Raw genomic sequence first — 26,336 nt, 5'->3', positions numbered from 1 at the left:
TAGAAGAATTAGACCTCAACATAATAAAGGGTCTATGTGACAAACCCAAAGCCATCACCTTATTAAATGGAGAAAAACTGAAAGCCTTTTCCTTTAAAATCAAGACCAAGACAAAGATGTTCACTTCACTACTCCTATTCAACATAGTATTGACATTTAACCAGAGCAATTAGATAAGGAAAAAAAAGGAGGGGATATACAATTGGAAAGGAAGAAGTCGAATTTTCTCTATTTGTAGATGAATCAATCCTGTATTTAGAAGACCTAAAGATTCCAATAGAACACTTTTAGAGCTGATAAATATATTCAGCAAAGATTGAAAGAATCAAAAATCAATATACAAAAACCAACTTAGTAGCTGGGTGACGTGGTACACATCTTAATCCCAGCTACTCCAGACACTGAGGCAGGAGGATCACAACTTTAAAGCTAGGCTGGGCAACTTAGTAAGACCCTTTTCCAAACTAAAGAGTCTGGGGCTATAGCTGGGCAGTAGAGCACCCTAAGTTCAATCTACTGCAAAAAAGAAAACAACAGGGAAAAACCAAAACCAACTCAATATATAGGGTGAGGCCAGAGCATCGAGTTTATGTTTTAACTCCCCAGATGATTCTAATTGTAGCATCACTTTTATTTTTTTTCAACTCCCCAGGTGATTCTAATTTGTAGCCAGGCTTGAGATCTATTTGGAACTGTAGTTCTTACAGTGTCTCCTAGACAGCCCACATCTTTTTGCGTGTGTGTGTGTGTGGTACTGGGGATTGAACCCAGGGCCTTGTGCATTCAATGCAAGCATGTTACCAACTGAGCTATATCCCTGACCCCCACATCTGTATCCTAGGAAATTTCTGGTTCCACACCAGATTTACTGCATCAGCTCTGGGGATGGGATTCTGGATCCCTCTGGTACAGAAATGGTGTGTGTGTGTGCTTTAGGTGGTTCTTATACAGCTAAAGTTTAAGAACCACTGACTCTATAGAGGGGTACTTCTTAGAATTAGACATACTTTTATTACTCTTTATGTACTTCATGTGTATTTGAATCTGGTGATATAGCTCAAAGATTCTGACTCAGTTCAGATGCAACCTGAGATTCCGAGTTTCTGACAATCTCCCAGATGCTGCTGCTAATCTATTCAACACACTGAGTAGCAACTTCTTTGTGGAATTATCCATGTACCACATAGAAGTAGATGGTTTCACCTGTCAGTCATAGGTTTCTGCACAAATTACACTTTTGTGGTTGTTTACATTTTCTTCTCTGGACACTAGTTCTTTTAATACTTAGGGAAATCTTTTCAGGTTAGGTCTAAAATTTTGAGCTAGAACTGTTCTCAAAATCCTTCATAGTCACTGGTTTCCCCTTGGATAATGGCTGTAAGAATATTCCTAGAATTAGGCTGTTGTGATGGTTTGGATTTTAAATATTCCCCCAAAGCTCATGTGTTTTTTTTTTTTGTTGTTGTTGTTTGTTTTTAAAGAGAGAGTGAGAGGGGCTGGGGATGTGGCTCAAGCGGTAGCGCGCTCGCCTGGCATGCGTGCGGCCCGGGTTCGATCCTCAGCACCACGTACAAACAAAGATGTTGTGTCCGCCGAAAAACTAAAAAAATATCTCTCTCTTAAAAAAAAAAGAGAGTGAGACACAGAGAGAAGAGAGAATTTTTTAATATTTTTTAGTTCTTGGCGGACACAACATCTTTGTATGTGGTGCCGAGGATCGAACCCGGGCCGCACGCATGCCAGGCGAGCGCGCTACCGCTTGAGCCACATCTCCAGCCCCCAAAACTCATGTGTTAAAGGCTTGGTCCCTGACTGACAGTGCTATGGGGAAGTGGGTCCTAGTTGGAGGAGGTTAGCTCATAGAGGGTGGGCCCTGGAAGGGAGCATTGGGACTCCAGTCCCTGGCTTACCTGTTTGCTTCTGGCTGTCATGAGGCAGTGCCGTTTTCCTCCACTATGATGTATTGCCTTGACATGGGCCCAGTGACTGTGGACTGAAACCTATGAAGCTGTGAGCCAAAATAAACATTTCCTATTCTTAAGTTGGTGTTTCTCAGGTGACCTGTCATAATGATGTAAATTTAACACAAAATGTACCTCTTCCCTGTCTCACCTGCCATAATCTTTCATGTCTGAACTCAGATTCTACAGCATCTCTACCCAGACTCCATTCCCAGCCTAACTAAATCCTTGGTTAATTGATACCTCTTCATTTTAATTGTTCACAATATATTTACTAACATAAATGTAATCAGATCCAAGACTGAGTGAAAAAACATTCAGATAAGTATGATGTCAGAATGCCTTTTTTTTTTTTTTTCCTCAGAGTGCACACACCATGTGGAAAATTTTCTAGTTACTGATCCTGCTCTGCTATTCCCTTGCTATTTGCCTCACTATACAGATAGAGTAAGGGGGAATATGTATACAGTTCAAGCTTGGGCATATTATTCAATCGTGACATTGTTTTCTGTACTTGGAATAATACATCTCCAAAAACAAAACAAAACAAAAAAAATAATTTTAAAATAGGCTTTTATTATGAAATAAAAAATATTTGCAAAAATTTTAAAATTTCAGTTACAGTGTTAATTTAATAATCTTTGAGAAAGCACCACATTAAAAAGATACACTCTTAAGAAATAATTTAAAATGCATATGCTTAATAGTAATTATAACACTGGCAAAATCATGAAATCTGGCCTTTTTTTTTTTTTCAGCAGTGCTGGAAATCCAATCTAGGTCCTCACACATGGTAGGCAAGTGCTGCACCCCTGAGTTATCCTCCCAGTCCCAGAAACTTTTCCCCAGTCCTATTTTGTATTTTATTTAGAGACAGGGTCTGAGTTGCTTTAGCACCTCGATTTTGCTGAGGCTGGCTCTGAACTCGTGATCTTCCTGACGCAGCCTCCCAAGCCACTGGGATTATAGGAGTGCATCACTGCACCCGCCTCAAACACTTTTGAAACATTATGTATACCAAATAAAAAAACTATGGGTCAAACTGGCCTGTGTGGACTACCAGTTTGCTACTTGGGTCTACATGAATTTCTGACATTTCATGTACCTATTTCTCAAATGGCAGACAGTTCTTCTCAAAGACTATATATAATATATACATATACGTGTGTGTGTGTGTGTGAGAGAGAGAGAGAGAGAGAGAGAGAGAGAGAGAGAGAGAGAGAGAGAGACACAAAGAGAGAGAACTTACACTACTTTGCCGGGAGCAGATTAAAAATTCTAAGGAAAGATATCTTGCTCTTTGAATTAATCAATTTAGGCAGTTACATGAAAATGTTCTTGAAACATCTGGTTGAGAGATGAAATTTTTAAAATGATCTTTCACATTTTATTTGGGAAAAATCAGCTATGCCTAAGAGTTAATTAAAGCTATATCAAAATTTCATTCTTTTACCTGTAGAGAAATCACACATCATAGTATGTTATTGCTTAATAAGAAATATTTATGTGAAAAAGAATAAAGTACTGATTTTTACTAAAGCCATTGTCCAGAAAATATTTGATCATATCACATTACTACATACATGGTACAGAAAATCATTGCAATTCAGTTGTCAGTAAATTTAAATTTCATCTTTAAAGGGTATTTTGTGGAAGAACTTCAGGAGGTTTTATACTTTCACTTAAAACTGAAGATTCTAGTCTGAACATTTAAAATTGCCTTAGCTAACAGCTGTGCTCTGTTAGTGTGTTTTATAGAAGTTACTACTTGGTCTGCCATCAATGAACTCACATTAATAATTTTTAAATAGTTGTAAGAATTAAGTTGATGAAGTATTACAGATAAAATCTTTAAAAAGGCTGCAAAGGCACATTTTAATTCATCGATCCTTACTAGATTAAATACATATTTTAAAATAATTTGTGACAACAAAGATTGCAAATAAACAAAACTTAAATACACTTACTCTAAACCTTTACACAATACCCAACAATATTTTTTACTTATTTTCTTTAACATTTTAGTTTTCTGCTAAAGAAGTTAAACACAAGAAACCACCAAATCTAGCCATATAATCCCCTACAAAAAATCAGTAACTAGTATATATAGTTTTTCTGTAAAAATGAAGTTTCCATAGGACAACTCAATTTTATTGTGGTTACTGAATTCTGAAATTAAAGTCAAAACTGTGAGATATTTTGGGCTAAAGTCAGATGTTTAGCAAATTGAAGATTAGGAACACAGGAAAATGTTAGAGTAAGCATCAGTTAATGCAATAGATTAATCATTTCCATTTTTCATGGATTGAAACTCTTTTCAGTATTGGGGATTAAACAGGGACATTCTACCACTGAACAACATCCCCAGTCCTTTTTTTGAGAGAGTGTCTCACTAAGATGCTCAGGGTGGCTGAAACTTGTGATTGTCCTGCCTCAGCCTCCTAAGCAGCTGGTATTACAGGTGTATACCACCATGTCTGGCAAAGTGAAAATTTGGCACGATTTTCTAACCTAATTTTTGGTAAAATTTTAAAGTCTAGCCCAGTGAAATTCATCTTATTTATAATTCAGCAATCACTTTAATTATTAAAAAGCACTTGTCTACAAAGCAGTTAAGATTTTTAAGAATTCAAAGGTAAGACTGATTTTACACATCACAAGTATTTCTATGGCAGAAAATTAACTAGAGTTGAAAACAGTAGAAGTTCACTACGCATCAAAAATATGCACATATTTCTCAAGTTAATAGCAGAAATGTCATATAAGGGCATACAGTACAGGTTGATATATAACAATCTGTTTGTTTTAGCAATTTTATTAAAAACCTATAGGTTTGGGGCTGGGGATATGGCTCAGTGGTAAAGTATTTGCCTAGCATGTGTTAGGCCCTGAGTTCAATCCCCAGCACTGGAAAAAACAAAACAAAACAACATGTTCCCATGGATACATTTATTTTAAATTAATAAATTATTCATAATTGAAAATGTAAAGTTTTCATAAATAGTTATAATAGACTAGATATTGAGCATATGGGATTTCCACAAACAGAAACACCATACTTTAAGATTATTTAATTCAAACATTGTTTTAAAATTACTGAAATGTATTTAGAATTTATAGGTGACTGATCTGCAACACTGAATTCCGGACTCCAGTGCTGTCTGCTTGTTCTTCACATTGTCACAGGATAAAAATTCCTCTTGTAAAAACTGCTCGCTGATTGCATAACACAGTGATCCAATCAGTTGGCATATTTACGGAGGAAGCGGTCAAATGCATCATAGATGGCTTGTCTAAAATTAAATATGGAGGAAAACCTGTAAGTAATTAGTAAAAAGGAAGTGGGGGCAGACAACCCCTTTACTGAAAGTATTTCCAAAATAATCTGTGGTTCCCACGCTAATTTCCTTTCCAAACAGCTGCAGAAGAGGCAGGGATCGGGTGGAGCAGGGTTTGCATCCATATGACCTACACGATTGGAAAAACCTCAGATGTCAACTGCTGATGTCTCCAGGAGCATCTTTTTCTAAAGCACTTTTTAAAGCAGATGTAAGTGGTAAGATAAAAACTGGTGTCTTTTCATTATCTTTTTGTTACTTTGTTGAAAATTAATTATGTCACTTTTCAGAATGTGGGATTCAATGTATTTCAGATTATTACACAGATGATTGTTTACTAAGAACATGTTCCTGGCAACTGAATTTTTTTTTTAAAGACACAGATGGGCTAGTTAAGGAAGTAGATACATATTCAAGGGAATGGGGGCCATCTCCATAGATGCCTTTGGGGTAAAGCAAAGAATACACACTCAAGGGAGAATGCCAGCTCTCTTCAGAGGGGGAGACAGCCTGACAAATGATTCCAGAATCAAAAGCCTAACTTCCTACGTTAATTAATTTATTTTGAAATTTCAATTGAGGGCTGGGGATGTGGCTCAAGCAGTAGCGTGCTCGCCTGGCATGCGTGCAGCCTGGGTTCGATCCTCAGCACCACATACAAAGATGTTGTGTCCACCGAAAACTAAAAAATAAAAATTAAAATTTCTCTCTCTCTCTTAAAAAAAAAAAAAAAGAAAAAAAGAAATTTCAATTGAAAAGGAATTGGCAAATTTTTCTGTCTCCCATAAAACATTTTTAAAGCTTATTTGGGGCTTCCCTGCTATTGTACAATACATTTTCACTACAGAATATCCAGAAAATCTTAAAATATGGAAAGGAGAGAAAGTCATATAAAAATTAAGAAATCACACTGATTTTTACATCCTACTTATTTAAGCATTTCCCACAGCCCAATAAAAATATTATCTTTAAAACTGACAGCCTGTTAATTGGTTGACTTTCAATATGTTGGGAACAGTTTTCTTTTCAATAATGGGAAATGAACTCAAGAGTGCTTTACCCCTGAGCTATATATCCCAGCCCTTTGAATTTTCAGACAGTGTCTAAGTTGCCCAGGGAGTCCTTGAACTTGCTGTCCTGCCTTAGCTTCTGGAGTTGCTCGGATTACAGGCTGGGCAACCTGGCCTGCTTTAGTTGTTTTTTTCCTTTAAAGATTTATTTATTTTTTTTAGTTGTAGTTGGACACAACACCTTTATTTTATTTATTTTTACGTGGTGTTGAGGATCAAATCCAGAACCGAACATTCTAGATAACTGCTCTACCGCTGAGCCACAACCCCAGTCCCCGCTTTAAGTTTTGGCACAACTGGTCGGGGGCAGGAGGCTAAATGCCTTCCAATTAGTTAAATGCCTTCCAATTTTGAGTTTTTACATCCGACTTGGACTATCTACTATTCCTAATGTCTTTTGGTCATGTTCCCATTTAGCTACACTGAAGAGTAAAGGAAATTCAATACTGCAAGCATATGGGCCCTCTGCATTCACATACATATCAGAACTTAAGACTTGAGCAATCAAAGCAACCCTATATTGTTGCCAGAGGGTCATTAGAATACTGGATAGATGGTGTACTCACTTACCAACTGACAAGAATTCAAATGCTGAATGGGTGTTTTAAAAAAATCATTCTATAAAAAGAAAAGTTTATTATGTTCTTCAAAATATTACAGAGTTGAAGAATTAGTCTGTACCTCAAAAAGGTGACCTCTGTAAGTTGGACTTGGTAAGCAACAATGTACAAAAAATTATTTCTTAGGTAAACAAGAGCTAAACACTTCACAACAATTCTATTATATAGCTACCCAGTTGGCAGTCTTTTGTTTTTTGTTTCTGTTTTTTAGTTGGAGATGGACACAATACCTTTATTTTATTTGTTTATTTTTATGTGGTGCTGGGGATCAAACTCAATGCCTCACGCATGCTAGGCAAGCACTGTACCACTGAGCCACAACCCTGGCCAAGCTGGCAGTTTTTTGAAAGCTTGTGTACGAGGCACTGATCTAAGCACTTACATGAACTAATTTACTAACTAAATCACTAATTTATCATTAGTGATAAATACATTCTAATAATACATTTTATGATCAAATGTGGATAGAAGTAAAAATTATGCAGGACATCAGGAAATTAAAAGTTATAAAAGTAAATTATAAAATAGTGGAGTCAGGTCAGTAACATTAAAATCAATATTTCACTCCTCATTTAAGGTATTCACTTCTCTAACTAAAAAACTTTGCTAGCCTGGAGAAATGGAGCATGCCTGTAAGTAATCCTAGCAACTCCAGAGGCTAAGGCAGAAGGATCACGAGTTCCAGGCCAGCCTCAACCGAGCAAGGCCCTAAGCAGCTTAAGATCCGGTCTCAAAATAAAAAATAAAATGGGCTGGGGATATAGCTCAGTAGTAAAGTGCCCCTGGGTTTAATCCCCAGTACCCCAAAAGAAAACAAAAAAACCAATGCTAGGCTATTTCACAGATACTCAGGTCATTCTGAGAAAATGATAGAGTGGGATGAAAAAAGTTCTTGAGGCACCAAAACAATTTCTACAAAACAGTGTTTCTTCCCATACCTGAAAACACTTTCCCATTGATACATATAGGTTTTTTCTTTTTTGGACTAGGGATTGAACCCAGGAGTGTTCCACCACTAGTGTTCTAGCCTTTTGTTTTTTGAGACAAGGCCTCGCTAAGTTGCTGAAGCTGGGATCACAGGCTTGAGCCCCCATACCTGGCTCAACCATTGAGTTAAAGAGGGTAAAACCTCCCAATAAAGCTTGCTTCTGGTAGCCATTTAGGCTTTCTATCCCAGTTCTCTAGAAGAAAAAAATAAAAGGACACAATGGGAAAGAGGGAAAAATACCTCAATGTGAGGTTTGTGGAAGGTAAAAAGGAAGTAAGAGGACTAAAATATACCAAAACAAAACAATTTTTTTTTTTTTTTGTATTTAATGAGGAAAAAATACACCAGACCAAACAAGCAGCAAATAACAAATCATCTTACCTGAAAAGTCCTTGTTTAAAAAGATAAGCACTAATATGACCCCCTTCTAGGTATCGGATTTCACAACCAGGCCAAATTTCTTGTAGACTCCGAACTCCTGTTCGTGGGATGTAGGCATCCTCCTTGGCTTGTACCACTATAATGAGGCTCGGGTCAACTGGAACTAGGTATAGGGTTTTACATGTTAAAAAGCTTTAAAATTTTTATATAAATACCCTAAAACATATTAGAAAATAAACACACCACACAGTACAGTAAGTGAAACATCAGTCAAGTTATGACTTTTAAATTAAAAATCAACCATAATGTCATCATTACTATGATAATTCTAATACAGTGAGATAAATATTCCAAGGATATAAAATCCAGTGTGTTTTATTTATTTTATTTTTTGGGTGCTGGGGATTGAACCAGGACCTCATGCATGAAAGCACATGCTCTAGTACTGGTTAACACCTTAGCCCCTCCAATGTATTTATTTTATTTTATTTTATTTTTTTGCAGTACTGTAAGTAATCCTAGGGGTGGATCCTACTGTAAGTAGCCAGGGGGTGGAACCCTGGCTCTCACACATGAAAAGCAAGTGTTCTACCACTGTGCTATATCCCCAGCCTTTTAAAAATATTATGAGGCAGGATCTTTAAGGTGCTGAGTCCAGCCTCAAACATTTGATCCTCCTGCCACAGCCTCTGGAATAGCTGGGATGATAGGCATGCACCATGGTGCCAGGCTCCAACATATTTTTTTTAAAAATTTTTTTGTAGTTATAGATGGACAGAATACCTTTATTTTATTTGTATATGGTGCTAAGGATCGAACCCAGTGCCTCACACATGCTAGGTAAGCGCTTTGCCACTGAGCTGCATCTCCAGCCCCTCCAACTTATTTTTTATTTTTTGGTTGATCACAGCTTTTTTGTTGTTGTTGTTGTTGTTACTGTGGATTGAACCCAGGCATGCTTTACCACTGAGCTAAAGCCCCACCTTTTAAATTTTTATTTAAAGACAGGGTTTCACAAAATTGCTGAGGCTGGCCTTGAACTTGCAATCCTCTTGTCTCATCTTCCTAAGTGGTCCAATTGTTTTTTGTGTGGTGTCAGAGATTGAACCCAGTCCAGCACTCTACCAACTGAGCTATATCCCCAGCCCTCCAATGTATTTTTTAAATGAATAATCCCTTAGATTTTCATGAATAAAATATGATACATTTAAAAGACCAATTTAAACACTTTCTGAAGCCAACAAAAAAGTATACCTTTGAAAATACAAAACTGTAAAGCATCCTTAAATATATTTCACAAATATTTATACATTAGGACATCTTCTCAATTTTATATAAAAATTAGTACCTGAGAAATTTGCTACATGAGTACATTCGTCCATGACTCCTTTCATAAATATTAAAGACTCTTTTTGAAGATGGTTTCTTCTTTGTTCTTTGCTGAGTAGACGATGTGACTGAGGGCTGTAACCTGTGTAACTACTTTTGTTGGTTTTAAGTGTTTGAGCCAAGCACTCTATCTTAGAGGTATCTTGCAACAACAGTCCTTCTGATGAAGCACTCAGAGAAGTTTTACTAGAATTGTGGCACTCAGCAGGTTTCTGGGACACAACTTGGTCTGTCATATCTAAATTTATAGTTCTAGAAACTAGATTGAGGTTAGGTAGCTTGTCTGCACTGCTAGAGAAGCGTTTCACGAACTCTTGTCCCATTTTGAAGGAATCTGTCTGAATATATGAAAGAAAAAAATTTAATATAAAATGGGGCTTTATTAGTCAGGTGTGGTGATGCATGCCTATAATCCCATTAGCTTGAGAGGCTGGGGTAGGTAGGATCACAAGTTCAAGGCAGCCTGGGCAACTTAGCGACCCTCTCAAAAAAAAAAAAAAAAAAAGGACTGAGAATGTAGCTCAGTGGTAGAGCACATCCAATCCCAGCACATAAACACTAAATTAAACAAACAAATGAATAAACAGAGAAGAGAAAAAAGTGCATATTTGTATGGTTTGGATATGGACCAACAATTCCCTGAACGATTCAAGAGTAATACAGTAGGTTCTTTGTTTCGTGGGACAGACTTAGGCCAATGCAAGAAGAGGGAGTAGAAATTTTTTTGTTTATTTATTCATTCATTTGTTTAGTGATACTGCAAATGAACTCAGGGGCACTTTACCCCTGAACTGTATCCCCGGCCCGTTTTTACTTAATTTTTTTCTATTATATATTTTTTAAATGTTGATGGACCTTTATTTTATTCATTTATTTATATTCAGTGTTGAGAATCGAATCCAGTGCCTCACACATGCTAGGCAAGTGCTCTACCACTGAGCCCCAACCCCAGCTCCTGCTTTTATTTTATGAGAAAGGGACTTGCTTGATAGCTGAGGTTGGCCTCAAATTTGTAATCCTCTTGCTTCAACTTCCAAAGTCACTGGGATTATAGGTGAGCACCATCATACCCAGCTACCTTTTTATCATTTTTGATGCTTAAACTATACGACTTATTATATAAATATAATCTATTTCAGAAACTAAGGAATTAAAAACTGGTTCAAAGCAAGCAAATAAAAATATTGACATCCTTGAGAACAAGAACAAATCACATCCACAAATATAAAACCTGGAAGTACAAGGATCAGAACGGTACACTGAGAAATTTACTTTCTTTTGACTGGGAAAACACAAATGAAAAGACAGTTTATTACTGTGAACTGGTTCAGAGACAAGAAGTAGTGGGGAAGAATACATGTTCATTGCAGATGAAATTTATGATTTTTCCTTTAAAAATACATGTAAGTTTTCTCAGAAGCTTTCAAATATGGACAAATTTCTGATAACAGGTATAGTGGGATACAACCAATTAGTAGGTGAAGCTATTTTGTAATAAAGTTCTTTTTTTAAGTACTGGGGTTTAAACTCATGGGTGCTTACCACTGAGTTACATCACTAGTCCTTTTTATTTATTTTGAGACGGAGTTTCACTAAGTTGCTTAGGGTCTTGGTAAGTGGCTGGGGCTGGTCTTGAACTTGGGATCCTCCTGCTCTCAGCCTCCTGAGTTGCTGGGATCACAGGCAAGTGTCACCTTGCCTGACTATAATGAAGTTCTTAAGCAAATAACTACTGTTTGAGGATATAGAAGGTGGACCAACTTTACAAGTATGAGGTTCACTGTCATAATTAGAAATAAAAAGTTCTCATGGATAGTAAAAATATTCTTTTGCTTTCAGAAACTCCAAGACTCAGTAATTTTGAAACCGAAAAAATTTTCAACTCATGGAAAGAACTGGTCACCCTTGAAGAATAACAGGGAACCAATTCATTCTCCTTAGAATTACAAAGAGATAATTAAAATATGAGCATTTTGCTATCCTCAAGGAATTAAAAGACATAGCCATTAAATATCAGTGGAGGACTGGAGTTGTGGCTCAGCTGTAGAGTGCTCGCCTAGCATGTGCGAGGCCCTGGGTTCAATCCTCAGCACCACATAAAAATAAATAAAGAAAATAAAGGTATTGTGGACAACTAAAAAAGTAAATGTTTGTTAAAAAAGTATCAGTGGAGGCTACAAAAATAAATAAATAAATAAATAAATAAAAGACAACCAAAGACTATTTGCTTTGTGAGTGAAATCAAAACCAAGTTTAATCAAGCCTTTAGATCCAATTGCTGATCTCGCAGGCTATATAAAACAGTATGCTGAATTGTACCAGGAGATATAATCAGAAAAATCTAGAATGTGACAAATCAACAGGTCTAATAGGCAAATTCTTTAAGAAATTAATTGTAAAGAAAAGAAAGGAATGGAAGAAATTTATCAATTAAAAAATACATGAAACTAGCTAGGCACGATGGTGCACACTTGTAATCCCAGTGGCTTGGGAGGCTAAGACAGGAGGATCACAAGTTTAAAGATAGCCTCAGTAATTTAGCAAGGTGCTAAGCAACTCAGCGAGACCCTGTCTCTAAATAAAATACAAAATAGGGCTGGGGATGTGGCTCAGTGGTGGAGTATTCCAGAGTTCAATCCCTGGTACCAAAACAACAACAACAACAACAACAAAACAAACAAACAAACAAACAAAAAAAACCCATGAAATTTTAGTATCCAGGGATGCACATTTGAACAATAAAATTATTTAAACATAAAAGGAAGCAGTTACTATAAAAGGATAATGATTACTAAGAGTTGGGGAAAGTAGGCCTGTGTTTGGGATACATGAAAAGGATTTCCAATTGGATAGTTAAGTTATTGTACCCTTGATTGAACCCAGGACTTCATGAATGCTAGGATAATATTCTACTACTGAGCCACATTCACAGCTACATTTTAATAAGTGTAATAAAGACTACATATGCTTTGCATAATTTTCTTTCAAAATGAATAATTTTTGCGATACTGGGGACTGATCCCAGGGCCTTGTGCATGCTAGTTAAGTGCTACACCACTGAATTACACCCCAGGCCATTTAAATTTTATTTATTTTTTACTGATGCATTATAATTATATGAGATTCATATGCATATTTGTATGTGCATACAATTTGATTAATCTCATTCTCCATTTACCTTCACTTTTCCTTTTTCTCCCTTCCCCTGATCCAACTATTCTGATGTTCCTTCTGTTATTATTTTAATTAATGCATTATAATTATATACAAGTGGGATTGACTGTGGTATAGTTGTAAATGCACATAGCATAATTTGGTAGATTTTGTTCTTTCATTTTACTTTAAGACAGGGTCTTGCTATATTGGTCAGGAAGGCCTCAAATTTTTGATCCTCTTGCTTCAGCTTCCTGAGTCCCCAAAGTTAAAAATGGAAAAAAAAATTAAAATAGTATGTGTATCTTTAAAAATTGGCTATACTGTTTAAAAATTGTATCACTATGGGCTGGGGATATAGCTCAGTTGGTGCACTGCTTGCCTCACATGCACAAGACCCAGCACCACCACCAAAAAAAAAAAAAAGAATCACTAATCCCAATGACTTGGAAGGCTGAGGTAGTAGGATCACAAGTTCAAGGCCAGCTCAACAATTAAGCAAGGCCCTTAGCAACTTATGGAGATCCTGCCTCACAAAATAAAAAGGACTGGGGATGTAGCTCAATGGTAAAACATTCTTAGTCAATCCTTGGTACCAACAACAAAAAAAATGGAATCACTAAATATATAATTGACTTTCCCCCCAATGTTATGTTGAAATTAAAATACTTACTCCACAATATTCAAGCATGTGAATAATTTCTTCTTCATAAACTGTCTGTGTATAATATTGCTTTTCCAGCTCCCTCCAATTAATTGATTTACTCAATACACCCTAAAATAACAAACTAAATTAAGATCAAGTGACACCATATTTTGCCCAATACTTTTATTTTTATTAATTACTGTGTAAAAGAGGGAAAACAGCAGTCTTGAGATTGCCTGTCCTTATGGAGGCCTGCATTCAAGGCTGGGCCTTCTTGGAGTCTGGAACTTGAGGAATAAGCACTCCATTACCTTGATATGACTGCCCCTAAATGATAAGAGTGGATCATTGTGCCCAGGCTGTTTATACAGGCAATGTAGTTTCTCTTTAACACTGCTTCCCTTCTACAATTTTGGTTCTTGCTAGGCAGAGGATGCCTGACTTGCTGACTGGGTTAAAAACCTTGGTGCCAGGCTCAGCTGGGCAGCACTCTGCGTGCTTTGTCACACTTTTCACTGGAGGAACTAAGCACAATTGAGAGTTTTCACTGGGTGAGGGAGTGTGTACAGGCCTGTGCCTTGTGCTTTTTCCTTCTGTTAATTTTGTTGTATCCTTCCACTAAGTCTTAGTCACAAGTACAAATAAATGTTGAGTCTTGTTATTCCTTCTAGTGAAATCACCAAACCTGGGGGTGATCTTGGGAACCCCAAACCCAATTATCTTTAATTACATATATAGCTATCTAAATATTAAGTGCCATTAAATTACCGTAGTGAAGACCCCAGATGCTGTGGACCAAGACAGACATGGAATCAGTGGCATGGGCTTAGGCCAGTTGGATACTGCTAAGGAGGCCATCTGTAACATATTAGCAGTAAGTTTAGAGAGCTTCTGTTTAAAGTTCCTATTCATTAAAATTAAAAATATTCAATACTAAGAAGTACTTTCTGAGGTAAGTTGAGATCAGACATAAACATAAACACCCATGAGCATGTCTAGTGACCTTGCTAAACTCCCCAAATCATAAATTCAACCATAATTTCCTCCTCAGAAAGCAATGAAGTACCAAGGGCTGGGGTTGTGGCACAGTGGTAGAACACTCGCCTCACACGTGCATGACCCTGGGTTCAATCCTCAGCACCATATAAAAATAAATAAATAAAATAAAGATATTGTGCCTAACTACAATAAATAAATATTAAAAAAGAAGAAAGCAATAAAGTATAAAAGAAAATTTTAAGAACCTGGAGATGCTTCGCTGAGACCTGCTTTCTACTGAGTAAGCACTGAGCAAAGGTGCTGAGAGGTGGAGGCAGGGTGGCAGGCTGAGTTCACTCACGACTGGTGTGACTTGCTCAGTGCTGCAGTGTCCACCAGGCAGCCTCAGACCTCAAGGCTGACTGGGGACACCAAGCATGGGGGAACTATAGAGCAGATTACACAGGAGCATGACATGATGGAATGTGTGTGTTTAGGGAAGGGAAACGTGCCTTTTGGTTGGAGGAATCATAGAAGGCTTCAAGAAATGGCAGAGTCTTTCAGGGTAACGAGATGGGGTTTTGGCTAGCATAAGGGAGTTAATATGTTCAAAGCCAAGATTACACGGAAGCACAGGGTTTGGTAAGGGAACAGTTCATTGGCTGGTCAATAGCTTACTGGCCAAAAGGGTGAATGAGACTGGCAGGGCTGGAAAGATTAATTAGGATCAGATTAGTGGTCCCTTTGTTGTATAAGGAATTAATAAAGAAGTCTGAATGAAGGAGTGACATTGTCAAAGAAGTGATTCAAGGAAGCTAACATGGAAACACTAGTAGGTAGGAATATGAATCCTTTTCTACCCTCAGTTTCACTATCTGGTAGTTTTTTTTTTTGTTTTTTTTTAAGAGAGAGAGACGGGGGGGGAGAGAGAGAGAGAGAGAGAATTTTTTAATAATTATTTTTCAGTTTTCGGTGGACACAACATCTTTATTTTATTTGTATGTGGTGCTGAGGATCGAACCCAGTGCCCCGCGCATGCCAGGCAAGCCCATTACTGCTTGAGCCACATCCCCAGCCTATCTGGTAGTTTTAATTCTTATTATCTTTAAATATTTTGAGACATATTCTCACTAAGTTGTTGATGAATTTGTAATCCTCCTGCCTCAGCCTCCTACGTCACTGGGATTACAGGTGTGTGCTCTCATGCCTGACTTGGTAATTGTTTTGAATTTTGAGTTTTTAAACTTAATTTTATAATTCAAATGACCTTCAGAAAACATCCTATACTTGAGACATTCTTGGCCCTCAGTGAACCAACTGCTTTATAGAAAAAACGGAATGCTAAACTAGACAAATCATCATAGTTCAGGGAAAAGTACTAATGAGAGATGAAGCCCAGTCTGTGGGTGAGACTGGAAGTAAGCTGTTGCTGGGCTAGGTGAGGGCATGGAGGGGCACTAAAGAGTGTTAGCATGGGGGACAATGAGAACTCACTGTTAAAGCAAGCTTCTGGCAGGTTTTTAGCACAGGAGAGCAAGGCAGACTGGTGTAGAGTGAGTTAGTTATGGTGTAGAGGATATTTGTTATAAGCAAGACTGATGAGAGAAAAGACTAGATACAGGAAGAAACCAACAAGGAGTCTGTTTCAGGACACGCTAGAAGACAGATAAGGGTCAAATATGTTGGTGGAACCAGGGATGGAGATGGTTTAGCTATCTTGACCAGTTTAATAGCAAAATGGGACATTCACACTTGTCAAATGTAAAGTTAAATTTTATAATAAACTCTGGATAAAATATTAAATCCAATGTCTGAGCTATATCTATGGAGTAGTACCAAAAAAGTCTATATTAATCATACCAAAAATTACATTGTCACATCAGAATTGGAAAGAAGGTTTAGAAATTTGATGTTTTTTCTCCAAAACTAAAAATAATTCTATCCCTAAAGTGAATTTTAAAAATAACCTGATTCCCTAGCTCCCATAAGCATAATCACAATAAAATGTAAGATGAAAGGAAGAGGCTTACGTGTCCTCCCATGGATATTCCGGTCATTCCGAGAGGTCCATAACCTTCTCTCTCTAGCCAGTGCAAGAGAACTGCAGATTCTAAAACAAGAGCTCCTCCCATCACAAAAAGGTCAGATACATTTTTTAAGCTGGACCTTCTAGTGTCACAAAACAAAGTAGAAAATTATTTATTTTATACATTTATATTTTAATATATGCAGATTTTCATTAGCACCCAGTTTTCATGTTCTTCCCTTACAAGACTAGACAACAAAGAAAAGCAATGGAAAAAATTGACAAAATGAGAGTGCTGCTAACATTGTTCTATATATTAATCACAAACGTAATCTTTACTGAATTTCAACTAGCTCACTCAGTACCTACCTACCTATTTATTTTGCAGGTCTGGGGATTGAACGCAGGAGCACTCTACCACTGAGCTATATTCCAGTCCTTTTAATTTTCTTATTTTGGGACAGAGTTCCACTAAGTTGCCCAGGCTGGCCTTGAACTTGCCATCCTCCTGTCTCAGCCTCTGTAGCTTGAACACTGAGCTATACCCCCAGGCCTTTTTTATTTTGAGAAAGGCCTGGTTAATGTTCCCATTTTATAAATGAGATAACTGGTACTTAAAAAAGCCAAGGTGAGTTGGGCATGGTGGCACACAACAACAATCCCAGATATTCAAGGGGTTGTGGCAGTTAAGATAGTGAGAAACCCAGTGAGATATTGTGTCAAAATAAAAAGGGCTGGGGCTGGGGATGTGACTCAAGTGGTATCGTGCTCGCCTGGCATGCGTGCGGCCCGGGTTCGATCCTCAGCATCATATACAAAGATGTTGTGTCCGCCGAAAACTAAAAAATAAATATTAAAAAAAAAATTCTCTCTCTCTTAAAAAAAAAAATTAAAAAAAAAAAAAATAAAATAAAAAGGGCTGAGATGTACCTTGGTGGAAAAACATCCCTGAAATCAATCTCCAGTACTGAAAAGTAAATAAATACATACACAATAAAAATAGAGACCAAGGTCAGACAATTAATAAATGGCAAGTGACAAATTCAAGTTATGTATGTTATGACTCAAGAGTCCTTCTTTTAAACCCTGGCTGCCTCTCACTACACTTTAGTAGACTCCTCTAGATATTTTTTGCTTGTTTCTTTGTTTTTTGGTGTGTGTGATACTGGGGATTGAACCCAGGGGTGCTCCTACCAGAGTTGGATGCCCAACCCTTTTTATATTCTTATTTTGAGACAAGGTCTTACTAAGTTGCTGAGGCTGGACTTGAACTTGATATTCTCCTGCTTCGGCCTCCCAAATAGCATTCATGACTGGCTAATTTATTCCCATCTATCTACAGTTCTGGAATATGAGCTCTATGAGAGGACTTATTCCTTTCCACTTCTTTTTTATATGCTGGGATGGAACCCAGGCACAGCATGTTAGGCAAGTATTCTACCACTGCCACATCCCCAGGCCTAAGAGGACCTTTTCTAATAATAGATGCTTTTCTAAATAACAGTTGCTATATTTCTCATGTATAGGGTCAAATTTTTATTGAATGAACCAAACACAACAGAGATTACAGAAATGAAAAAAACACTGCCATCAAAGTTCATCATTTTAAAAGACCAGAAAGAGAATAGTTTATCTTCGTATTTTCTTTCTTTTTTTTAAATTTTTTTTATAGTTGTAAATGGACAGCATGCTTTTATTTTGTTTATTTTTATGTGGTACTAAGGATTGAACCCAGGGTCTTATACATGCTAGGCAAGCGCTCTGCCACTGAGCTACAGCCTCAGCCCATATCTTCACATTTTCTGTAAAATGCATTGTGAATAAAAAGTAGTATTGCTAGGTGTGGTGGCGCATGCTTGTAATTCCAGTGATTCTAGAGGTTGAGGCAGGATGATTGCACGTTCAAGGCCAACCTCAGCAATTTAACCAGGCATAAGCAACTTATGGAGACCCTGTTGCAAAATAAGTACTGGGAATGTAGTTCAGTGGTAAAGCACCCTTAGGTTCAATTCCTGGTGCCCCAAAAAACAAAAAAAGTATAGTTCCAATCAGAAATATAATATATCTTAATTCAATCTATTACAATGTCTTATTGGACCTCCTTATCATACATTAAAATTCGAAAGTCAAATAAGAATTAAAGTAAACACACCTACTACAGTCATAACAACCCCTACCCCAATAACACATGGATATTAAACTTGTAAATAGTCAACTGAAGGATACCAACATTTTTTAAATTACTGAAAATTAGGTATTAGTACTTCAAAGATAAAGGTGGTTCATACTTACACTTGGTCCTTGGGTTTCCTGCAGCCATTTAAGAATGTGGGTCAAAGAGAAAGTTTTGAAATAATTAAATATACTTTTGCCGTAAAACATACAAACTTATAGCAAAATAATCAAGTTTGAACACAATTTAATTAAACCAAAATAACTGCTCTCTAGTTATCTCAATAGGATATTTAGAAGTTCTCAGGTTTTTCAGCTTAGTTCTCTTAATTTTTTTTTTTTTTTTTTTGTGGTACTGGGAACACCCATGGATGCTCAATCACTGAGCCACATCCCCAGTCCTTTTTATTTTTTTATTTGAAACAGGTCATGCTAAGTTGCTGAGGCCAACCTGGAATTCGCAATCCTTCTGCTTCAGCTGCCTGTGTACCTGGGATTATAGGTGTGTGACACTGGGCTTGGCCTTTTGTTTTTAATTTATACAATTTTACTGAGATACAATCACATAACATACAATATATCCATTTAAAACATATAAATTAATGTTTTTGGTATACTCATAGTGTTGTACAATCTTTAATAAATTTAAAATAATATTTAGTGACAGTTTTTTTTAATTTATGAAATTAAGTTTCCTACAGAAATCCAGGAAATAAAGAATGTGTTTAGAAGAAAACCAACTTTGTCTATAGCCAAGCCCAGTACTTTTGTGGATTTCTTTCTAATATTTGCCCTTATACAATTTTTTATTTATTTTTAAAATATTTTTTAATTGTTGATGGACCTTTATTTTATTTATTTGTAGGTGGTGCTGAGAATTGAATCCAGTGCATCATGCATACTAGGCACTGAGCAACAATTCCAGTCCCCACAAATTTTTAATTTGGATTTTCTGTTTTTAGGTGCTTTTTTTTTTTTTTTTTTTTTTTTTGTTAGTGGGGGGTGCATTTCTAGATGATGCTACATGGTTTTGTTTTGTTTTGATTTGATTTTGGTGCCAGGGATTAAACCCAGGGCCTTGTGCATGCTAAGCACAAGCTTTACCACTGAGAATTGTAGTTTTATATCCTATTTTTATTTCATGAATACTTTTCACACATTATTATAAATTTAAAATGTAACAGTTAAAACTCACTGAATGCTTACTATTAAGTATTTAATAACCTAATAATGTATTCCCTTTTATCAATGAGGAAAGTGAAGTACTAAAAGGTTAGTAGGTACAAGGTCACAAAGATAGTGATAAAGCAATAAAAACAACACAATCAATTATATAAAATATCAATGTTATGAACCAGCTGCTCAATCATCTCTCGACTGTGCATTTATTTCTACTATTATAAATAAACCTATGTAAATATCTTTTTTCTTTTTTTCCCTAGTATTTTATTCTTAGAACCAAAATTCTAAGCAACAAATTCTATGAATCAAAATCACTCCCAACAAGGGACATGAGATTTTCTTTTTTCTTTTTGTGGTGCTGGGGTCTGAACCAGGGCCTCAGGCATGCTAGGCAAGGGCTCTACCACTGAGTCACCCTCAGCCCAGATGTAGACCTTTTAAGGTTCTGTTTTTGTGTGGGGGGGAGGGGGGACAAGGGAAGGGGCTACCAGGGATTGAAATCAGGGGCACTTGACCACTGAGCCACATCCCCAGCCCTATTTTGTATTTTATTTAGCGACAGGGTCTCACTGAGTTGCTTAGCGCCTCACCATTGCTGAGGCTGGCTTTGAATTTGCGATCGTCCTGCCTCAGCCTTTTGAGCCAATGGGGGTTACAGGTGTGCACCAAGACGCTTGGCCATTTTAAAGCTCTTAAAAAATATGGGGAAAATGCTTTCCTAAAGAGCTGAACTCATGTTCACAGTCATTAGTAATCAGAATGCCCATTTCACAGAGCCTCCCCAGTACTAGGTTTTATTTTTTCAAATCATTGGTAATTATTGCTTTAACTTTGTATTTCTTTCATTACCAGCAGTTGAACATTTCTTTATATCTGTGCATCAGTTTCATGTCTTCTTCTGACGTCATCTTGAAAATTAAGTTAAGAACTGTTCTAAACCTCAACTGATACTATAAATGCATTTAAAACATGAGTGTTTTCTTAATAGCAGTCAATTTAATATTAAATACAGCATAAGTATAAAAAACTAGAAGTATAATTTAATTATTTTTATTATAAAATAGAAGTACATCCTTCTATTAGTTTTTTAAATGCATGGAATAATCTTTTACTTCTTTTCATTTTTGCTGACACATTTTCTGGACTGAATTTAACTGGTTTGGAAAAGCTGGTTACTATCGATCATTCCTTTTGATAACTAAATATACAGATAGAGAAAGTACTTCTCAGGCATCACAGAAGGATATAATACGGGTTTTCTAACAATAAAGAAGCCATCCGGGCTTCTTTAATCATGGGACGGGCCATCAGTGTTCGCCGCCTCCAGTAATGCTAGGAAAGAGAAAAGGACATGCTTTGAGAACCCAGCGGCCCCTCTGCTAAGGAGACTATGTCAACAAAGTATCTAGGGATTAAAGTGTCACAGTGAGGTCTTACATGATCTCCGGTTCCAGCAAGGTGAATGCACACTGGTCTGTATTTGCTGTTCCACTCCTTAGGCACAATAAATTGGAACCTATTTAAAAAGAAAAAATGAAATTCTCTTCAAGAGGTTTTCAGTTCTTAAAATTACTTGGCAGAAAACATCATTTAGAAATTGACATTCAATTTGTAATTGACTAACCAGTATGTTCAAAAGCTACAAAACAACTGTAAGTTTACCTTGTTAGGATATTAAAATATTCAATACAATATAAACAGAATTTATTGTAATTATTCTTTACCTAGGTCAATACCACAACTTTATAATACAAAATTAAATTTTGTGCAAACATCAATATATGACGATCTTAAAATACAATGATTAGACAGGTATAGTGACACATGCCTAAAATTCCAGTGATTTGAGACTCTGAGGCAGAGGATCGAAAGTTCCAGGCCAGTCTTGGCAACTCAGCAAGTCCCTAATAGATACCTAGTGATACTGCCTCAGTGTTCAGAATAAAAACTAAAAGGGCTGGGATGTGGCTTAAGGGTAAAGTGCCCCTGGGTTTGATCTTCAATACTGGGGGTGGAATAGGGGATAAAGTCTTTAGGTATAGCTCTGCTTGGCTGTGCTGTTGATGTATCAATAAAATATATTTTTTTTTTTTGTTGTTGTTGTTATATTCTATTGTTTTTTTTGGTTTCGTTTTTGTTTTATTTTTTTTACCTTGTAGTACATCATAGGATCTTGTTTATTAAAGTTTTGATACTGGGAGGTGAAGCCAATCCATGCCAGAAAAAACAAACATAGTTTTCTGTTTGTCTTTCTCTTATTTAGTGTTTTTTTCCCCCCTATATGCCATCTCTTTTTATCTTACTGTGGTAAGATATATACATAAGAAATTTACCATTTTAATTATATAAGTCAGTGGCATGAAGCACATTTGCATTGTTGTGCCATCATCACTATAATTCATCTTCAGGAATTTTTCATCTTCCCAAACTGATTTACTTTTCTTTTTAAGATCATCATGGGCCAGGCACGTTGGCACGCGTGCCTGTAATCCGAGCTACTCGGGAGGCTGAGGTAGGAAGGTCCCAAGTCTGAGGTCATTCTCAGCAACTCTGCTCAAAATAGAGATAATCTAGAAAAGGGCTGGAGATGTAGCTCAGAGGCAGAATGCTTCTGGGCTGCTATTATACTAAAATATTGTACTATATAAGCTCAAGGTCTAACTTGAGGTGGCTGCTTTATCAAGCAACAAAAAACCCCAATTCTGAGCTTCTTTGTTTAAAAAGAGGGAACATTAATAGTTTTCTATTGTGAATAAACTTGAGCAGAACATGGATACACTTAAGGCTGGTTCAATGATGATTTTGTGCCAACAGGAACACTTACTTTTGAATCTCATAATCATAACTCTGCTTCACAGTGCATACTCAGCACTCTCCTATTTTCTTATATCTAAAAAAAAATTGGGGTGGAAATGAAAACATTTAAGAATTTCTTCAGTAGAAGGGCATGGTGATGCATTCCTAGAATCCCAGAACTTGGGGAGGCTAAGGCAAGAGGACTGTGAGTAAGACTAACCTGGGCAGGTTATAGGGATCATATCTCAAAATTAAAAAACAAGTACTGTGGACATAGCCCAGTGATAGAGCACTTGCCTATCATGCATGTGCAAGGGCCTGGGTTTGATCCCCATTACCACACACACACAAATTTATTTATTCTTTTTTTTTTTCCCCAGTAGAAAGCAGGGCATCTCTGTTACTATTTGCATGTACTTTCCTTTTGTCTTATGGCAAAGTCTGTAGTGATTTCATTACTGGAGAACAGCTTGAAATTAATAGGAATCTTTTGTTACAGTACTAACTAACCACTGATCTTACAAAGGATCATTATCAGTCTGTCTGCTCAGACTGTTTGAGCCAGATATAGGCCAAATTTGGGCAATGAGATTTGCTCTTTTGGTAATGCAGAAATTGGGATGGATTGCAGTTAGATTCCATTGAGCATCTGGATATGGAGACTGTATGGGCAGTGGTAGCTGTTTTTTCAGCTATATGAGAAATGAGAAGGGCATACAGACGTGGCACATAAAGCGGAAATGCGAATATAAAATAGGAAAGATAAAGTAAGGAAACCGTGTCCTTGGATTATTCCCCTCACCCCCACCCCCAGTACTGGGGAATAAGCCAGAGGTGCTCTATTACTGGGCTACATTCCCAACCCTTTTAACATTTTCTTTTTTTTTTTAAGTTTATGTTTTTAATATTTATTTATTTGTTTTTAGTTGTAGGTGGACACGATACCTTTATTTTTACTTTTTTTTTTTAATATGATGCTGAGGATAGAACCCAATGCCTCACACAAGCAAGTGCTCCACCTCTGAGCCACATCCCCAGCCCTTAACATTTTCTTTTGAGACAGGGTCTTGCTAGGTTGCCCAGGCTGGCCTCCAACTTGCAATCCTCCTGTCTCAGCCTTCAGAGTAGCTGGGATTTTCAGTTGTGTGCCACAGCGCCCAGCCTGGACATGTACAATATTTAATAAGATAAACAGCTGAACATACATTTATTGAATAAGCCTATATACTAAAGTGAGTTTAAAGGCTTTCAATCTAAGAACTAGAGGAGCAGCCCAGAAGAGACACAGGAGATAGGTATGGTAGAGGCAGAAGCTATTTGTGTTTCGTATGGCCACAAGAGACTCTAAAAACTGAGACTGGGGAATGGATAGCAAGGCAGAAATCAGGGTGATTAAATAAAAGACTTATTTACATATGGCATGGTGTTACCCGCAACTTGAGACTGTCCTCTAAGAAAACTCAAGTCTCTTAGGGAAAGCCCAGGCTCTTAGAATGGACATTTTTGTCCCCAGATAAATCTTCCTTACTTAAGATACTGCAAGGGAGATACCTCTTCTGCCTCTTTTCAACCTATAGAGAGTAAAAGTAAAGTCTGCCAGGTGACATACATTTCTTAGGTACTACAAACCTCAGGTCAACACCACTATTCAAATACAGTGATGTACTTTATGAATGCATAACTGAATTTTCTTCTTTTCTGTAGACATCAATATACATGATAATCCTAAAATAATAGTGGGTAGCTGGTGCAGTGATGCACACCTGGATTCCTGCTACACAGTAGGCTGAGACAGGAGGTTTGCAAGTTTGAGGCCAGTCTGGGCAATTGAACTAGACTCTCTTTCAAAAAAAAAAAAAAAAACAAAAAAACAAGGGCAGCTAGAGATGTGGTTCAGAGGTGGAGCCTCCTGGATCTAGTCCTGATACCCGCTAAAACAAAACACAAAATCCTTAAAACTTTACATTTTGGAGAAACCCAAGCCAAATATATTAAGCAATTCAATTCTCCACTCATAAGTATTAATGAACAACTAAGGGTCTCACATTTAAAGAAAAAGGGTGGGGGTGGAGATGGACAAATAAAACAACTGACAGTTGAATTCATAACAGAAATAATCAGAAAAAAAGAAAAAAATTAACATTCTATTACGGTGATAGTTGTACCACTGGGTAAAGTCACTAAAAATTAGTGAATTGTACACTTGAAATGGGTGGATTTCATTAGTAAAATATGCCTCAATAAAACTGTTTAGCCAGACACGGTGGGTGGCACATGCATGTAATCCCAGCAGCTCAGGAGGCTGAGGCAGGAGGATCACATGTTCAAAGCCAGCCTCAGCAACTTAGTGAGGCCCTAAGCAACTTAGTGAGACCCTGTCTCTAAATAAAAATTTAAAAAGGGCTGGGATGTGACTCAGTAGTAAAGTACTCCCAGGATTAATCCCTGCTACAAAAAATAATTTTTTGTTGTTTTAATTATTTAAAAATTTAAATACTCATGACAATTCTAATTTGTATCCTTTTGCAGAAAACTTCCAAATCCATAAATAATATTAAGTTTCTAAGAGGAAAAAACAAAAGTGAAAGTTGGAGAATTAAAAAGGTCTTATAAGAACATGACAGAAAGCTTTCTATTTGCTTCTGTCTTGTTCTTTGTTCCTTTTAAAATTTGTTCCCACCCTCCTTTGGATTAATTGAGTAAGTTTTAATTCTATTTTATCTCCTCTTATTAGCTATTCTGTCTCTTTCTCTTTTGGTAGATGCTCTAGAGTTTATAATATGCATTTTAACTTAACAGAATCTGTATTAATCAGATTAATTTTAACAATGACCAAATACTGAATGTGAGGGCTAAAAGAAAAGGATCAAAAAACCCTTCTAAGGTGAATAACAAAAATTAAAAGAAATTTTTTTTTTTTTTAAAGAGAGAGTGAGAGACACAGAGAGAGAGAGTGAGAGAGAATTTTTTTAATATTTATTTTTTAGTTTTCGGCGGGCATAACATCTTTGTTTGTATGTGGTGCTGAGGATCGAACACGGGCCGCGCGCATGCCGGGCGAGCAGGCTACCGCTTGAGCCACATCCCCAGCCCAATTAAAAGAAAAATTAAGAAAGAAAATCAAAAGATAGAGAGAGAATTAAATGGGGCAGGGTGGCACATGCCTGCCTGTAATCCCAACTATTCAGGTGGCTGAGGCAGGAGCATCACAAATTCTAGGTCAGCATCAGCAATTTAGCAAGGTTCTGTTCTCGAAATTTTAAAATTTAAAAAAGGATTGAGGATGTAGCTCAGTGGTAAGACCACTTGCCTAGTATGATTGAGCCCTGGATTAAATTTTTAATACCATAAAAGAGTAATTACTCAGTGGATTCCAAAAAAAGAATATTGTAAAAATAGTATGCTTCAAAAACTGATTATATAAATATTAGACTGATATAAATATTAGAGCAAAGATAATTATTAATTGTTTTTTAAATAAAAGGAACCATCTCATCTCTTTCTGCCTCCTCTCAATTTTTGTTAGTTCTATTATCCCTTCTAGTCCCAGAGATTGGTGATGTCCTTACAACCACTCTATTGATGCATTTTGCCATTACATTTCCTATACTTCATAATATTCTAAATACTATTTTT

General features: G+C 36.8%; 1 protein-coding gene across 5 annotated transcripts in view; it reads right to left on the bottom strand.

The window, feature by feature from the left end:
• Positions 1 to 2,517: 2,517 nt before the first annotated feature.
• Abhd18 (abhydrolase domain containing 18) overlaps positions 2,518 to 26,336 on the bottom strand; it is a 40,025-nt gene continuing 16,206 nt past the window's right edge. For 3 of the 5 annotated variants that reach the window (XM_015479029.2, XM_048812042.1, XM_048812044.1), the window contains 9 exons: positions 21,342 to 21,420; positions 21,152 to 21,236; positions 18,843 to 18,870; positions 16,555 to 16,693; positions 14,315 to 14,404; positions 13,574 to 13,675; positions 9,707 to 10,085; positions 8,359 to 8,521; positions 2,518 to 5,254 (listed from right to left, as the gene is read on the bottom strand). In XM_015479029.2, coding sequence (XP_015334515.1) covers positions 5,203 to 5,254; positions 8,359 to 8,521; positions 9,707 to 10,085; positions 13,574 to 13,675; positions 14,315 to 14,404; positions 16,555 to 16,693; positions 18,843 to 18,870; positions 21,152 to 21,236; positions 21,342 to 21,420 — 1,117 coding nt within the window. In that variant the 3' untranslated portion in view covers positions 2,518 to 5,202. Of the gene's footprint in view, positions 5,255 to 8,358; positions 8,522 to 9,706; positions 10,086 to 13,573; positions 13,676 to 14,314; positions 14,405 to 16,554; positions 16,694 to 18,842; positions 18,871 to 20,753; positions 20,814 to 21,151; positions 21,237 to 21,341; positions 21,427 to 26,336 lie in introns of those variants that run through there. The other 2 variants (XM_048812045.1, XM_048812043.1) reach the window with 2 other exon arrangements.

The sequence above is a fragment of the Marmota marmota genome, unplaced genomic scaffold, assembly GCF_001458135.2.
Source record: "Marmota marmota marmota unplaced genomic scaffold, marMar, whole genome shotgun sequence".
In the NCBI taxonomy this organism is placed as follows: domain Eukaryota; kingdom Metazoa; phylum Chordata; class Mammalia; order Rodentia; family Sciuridae; genus Marmota; species Marmota marmota.
Note: the sequence above shows the minus strand (reverse complement) of the source record. Positions and strands in the feature narration are given on the sequence as shown.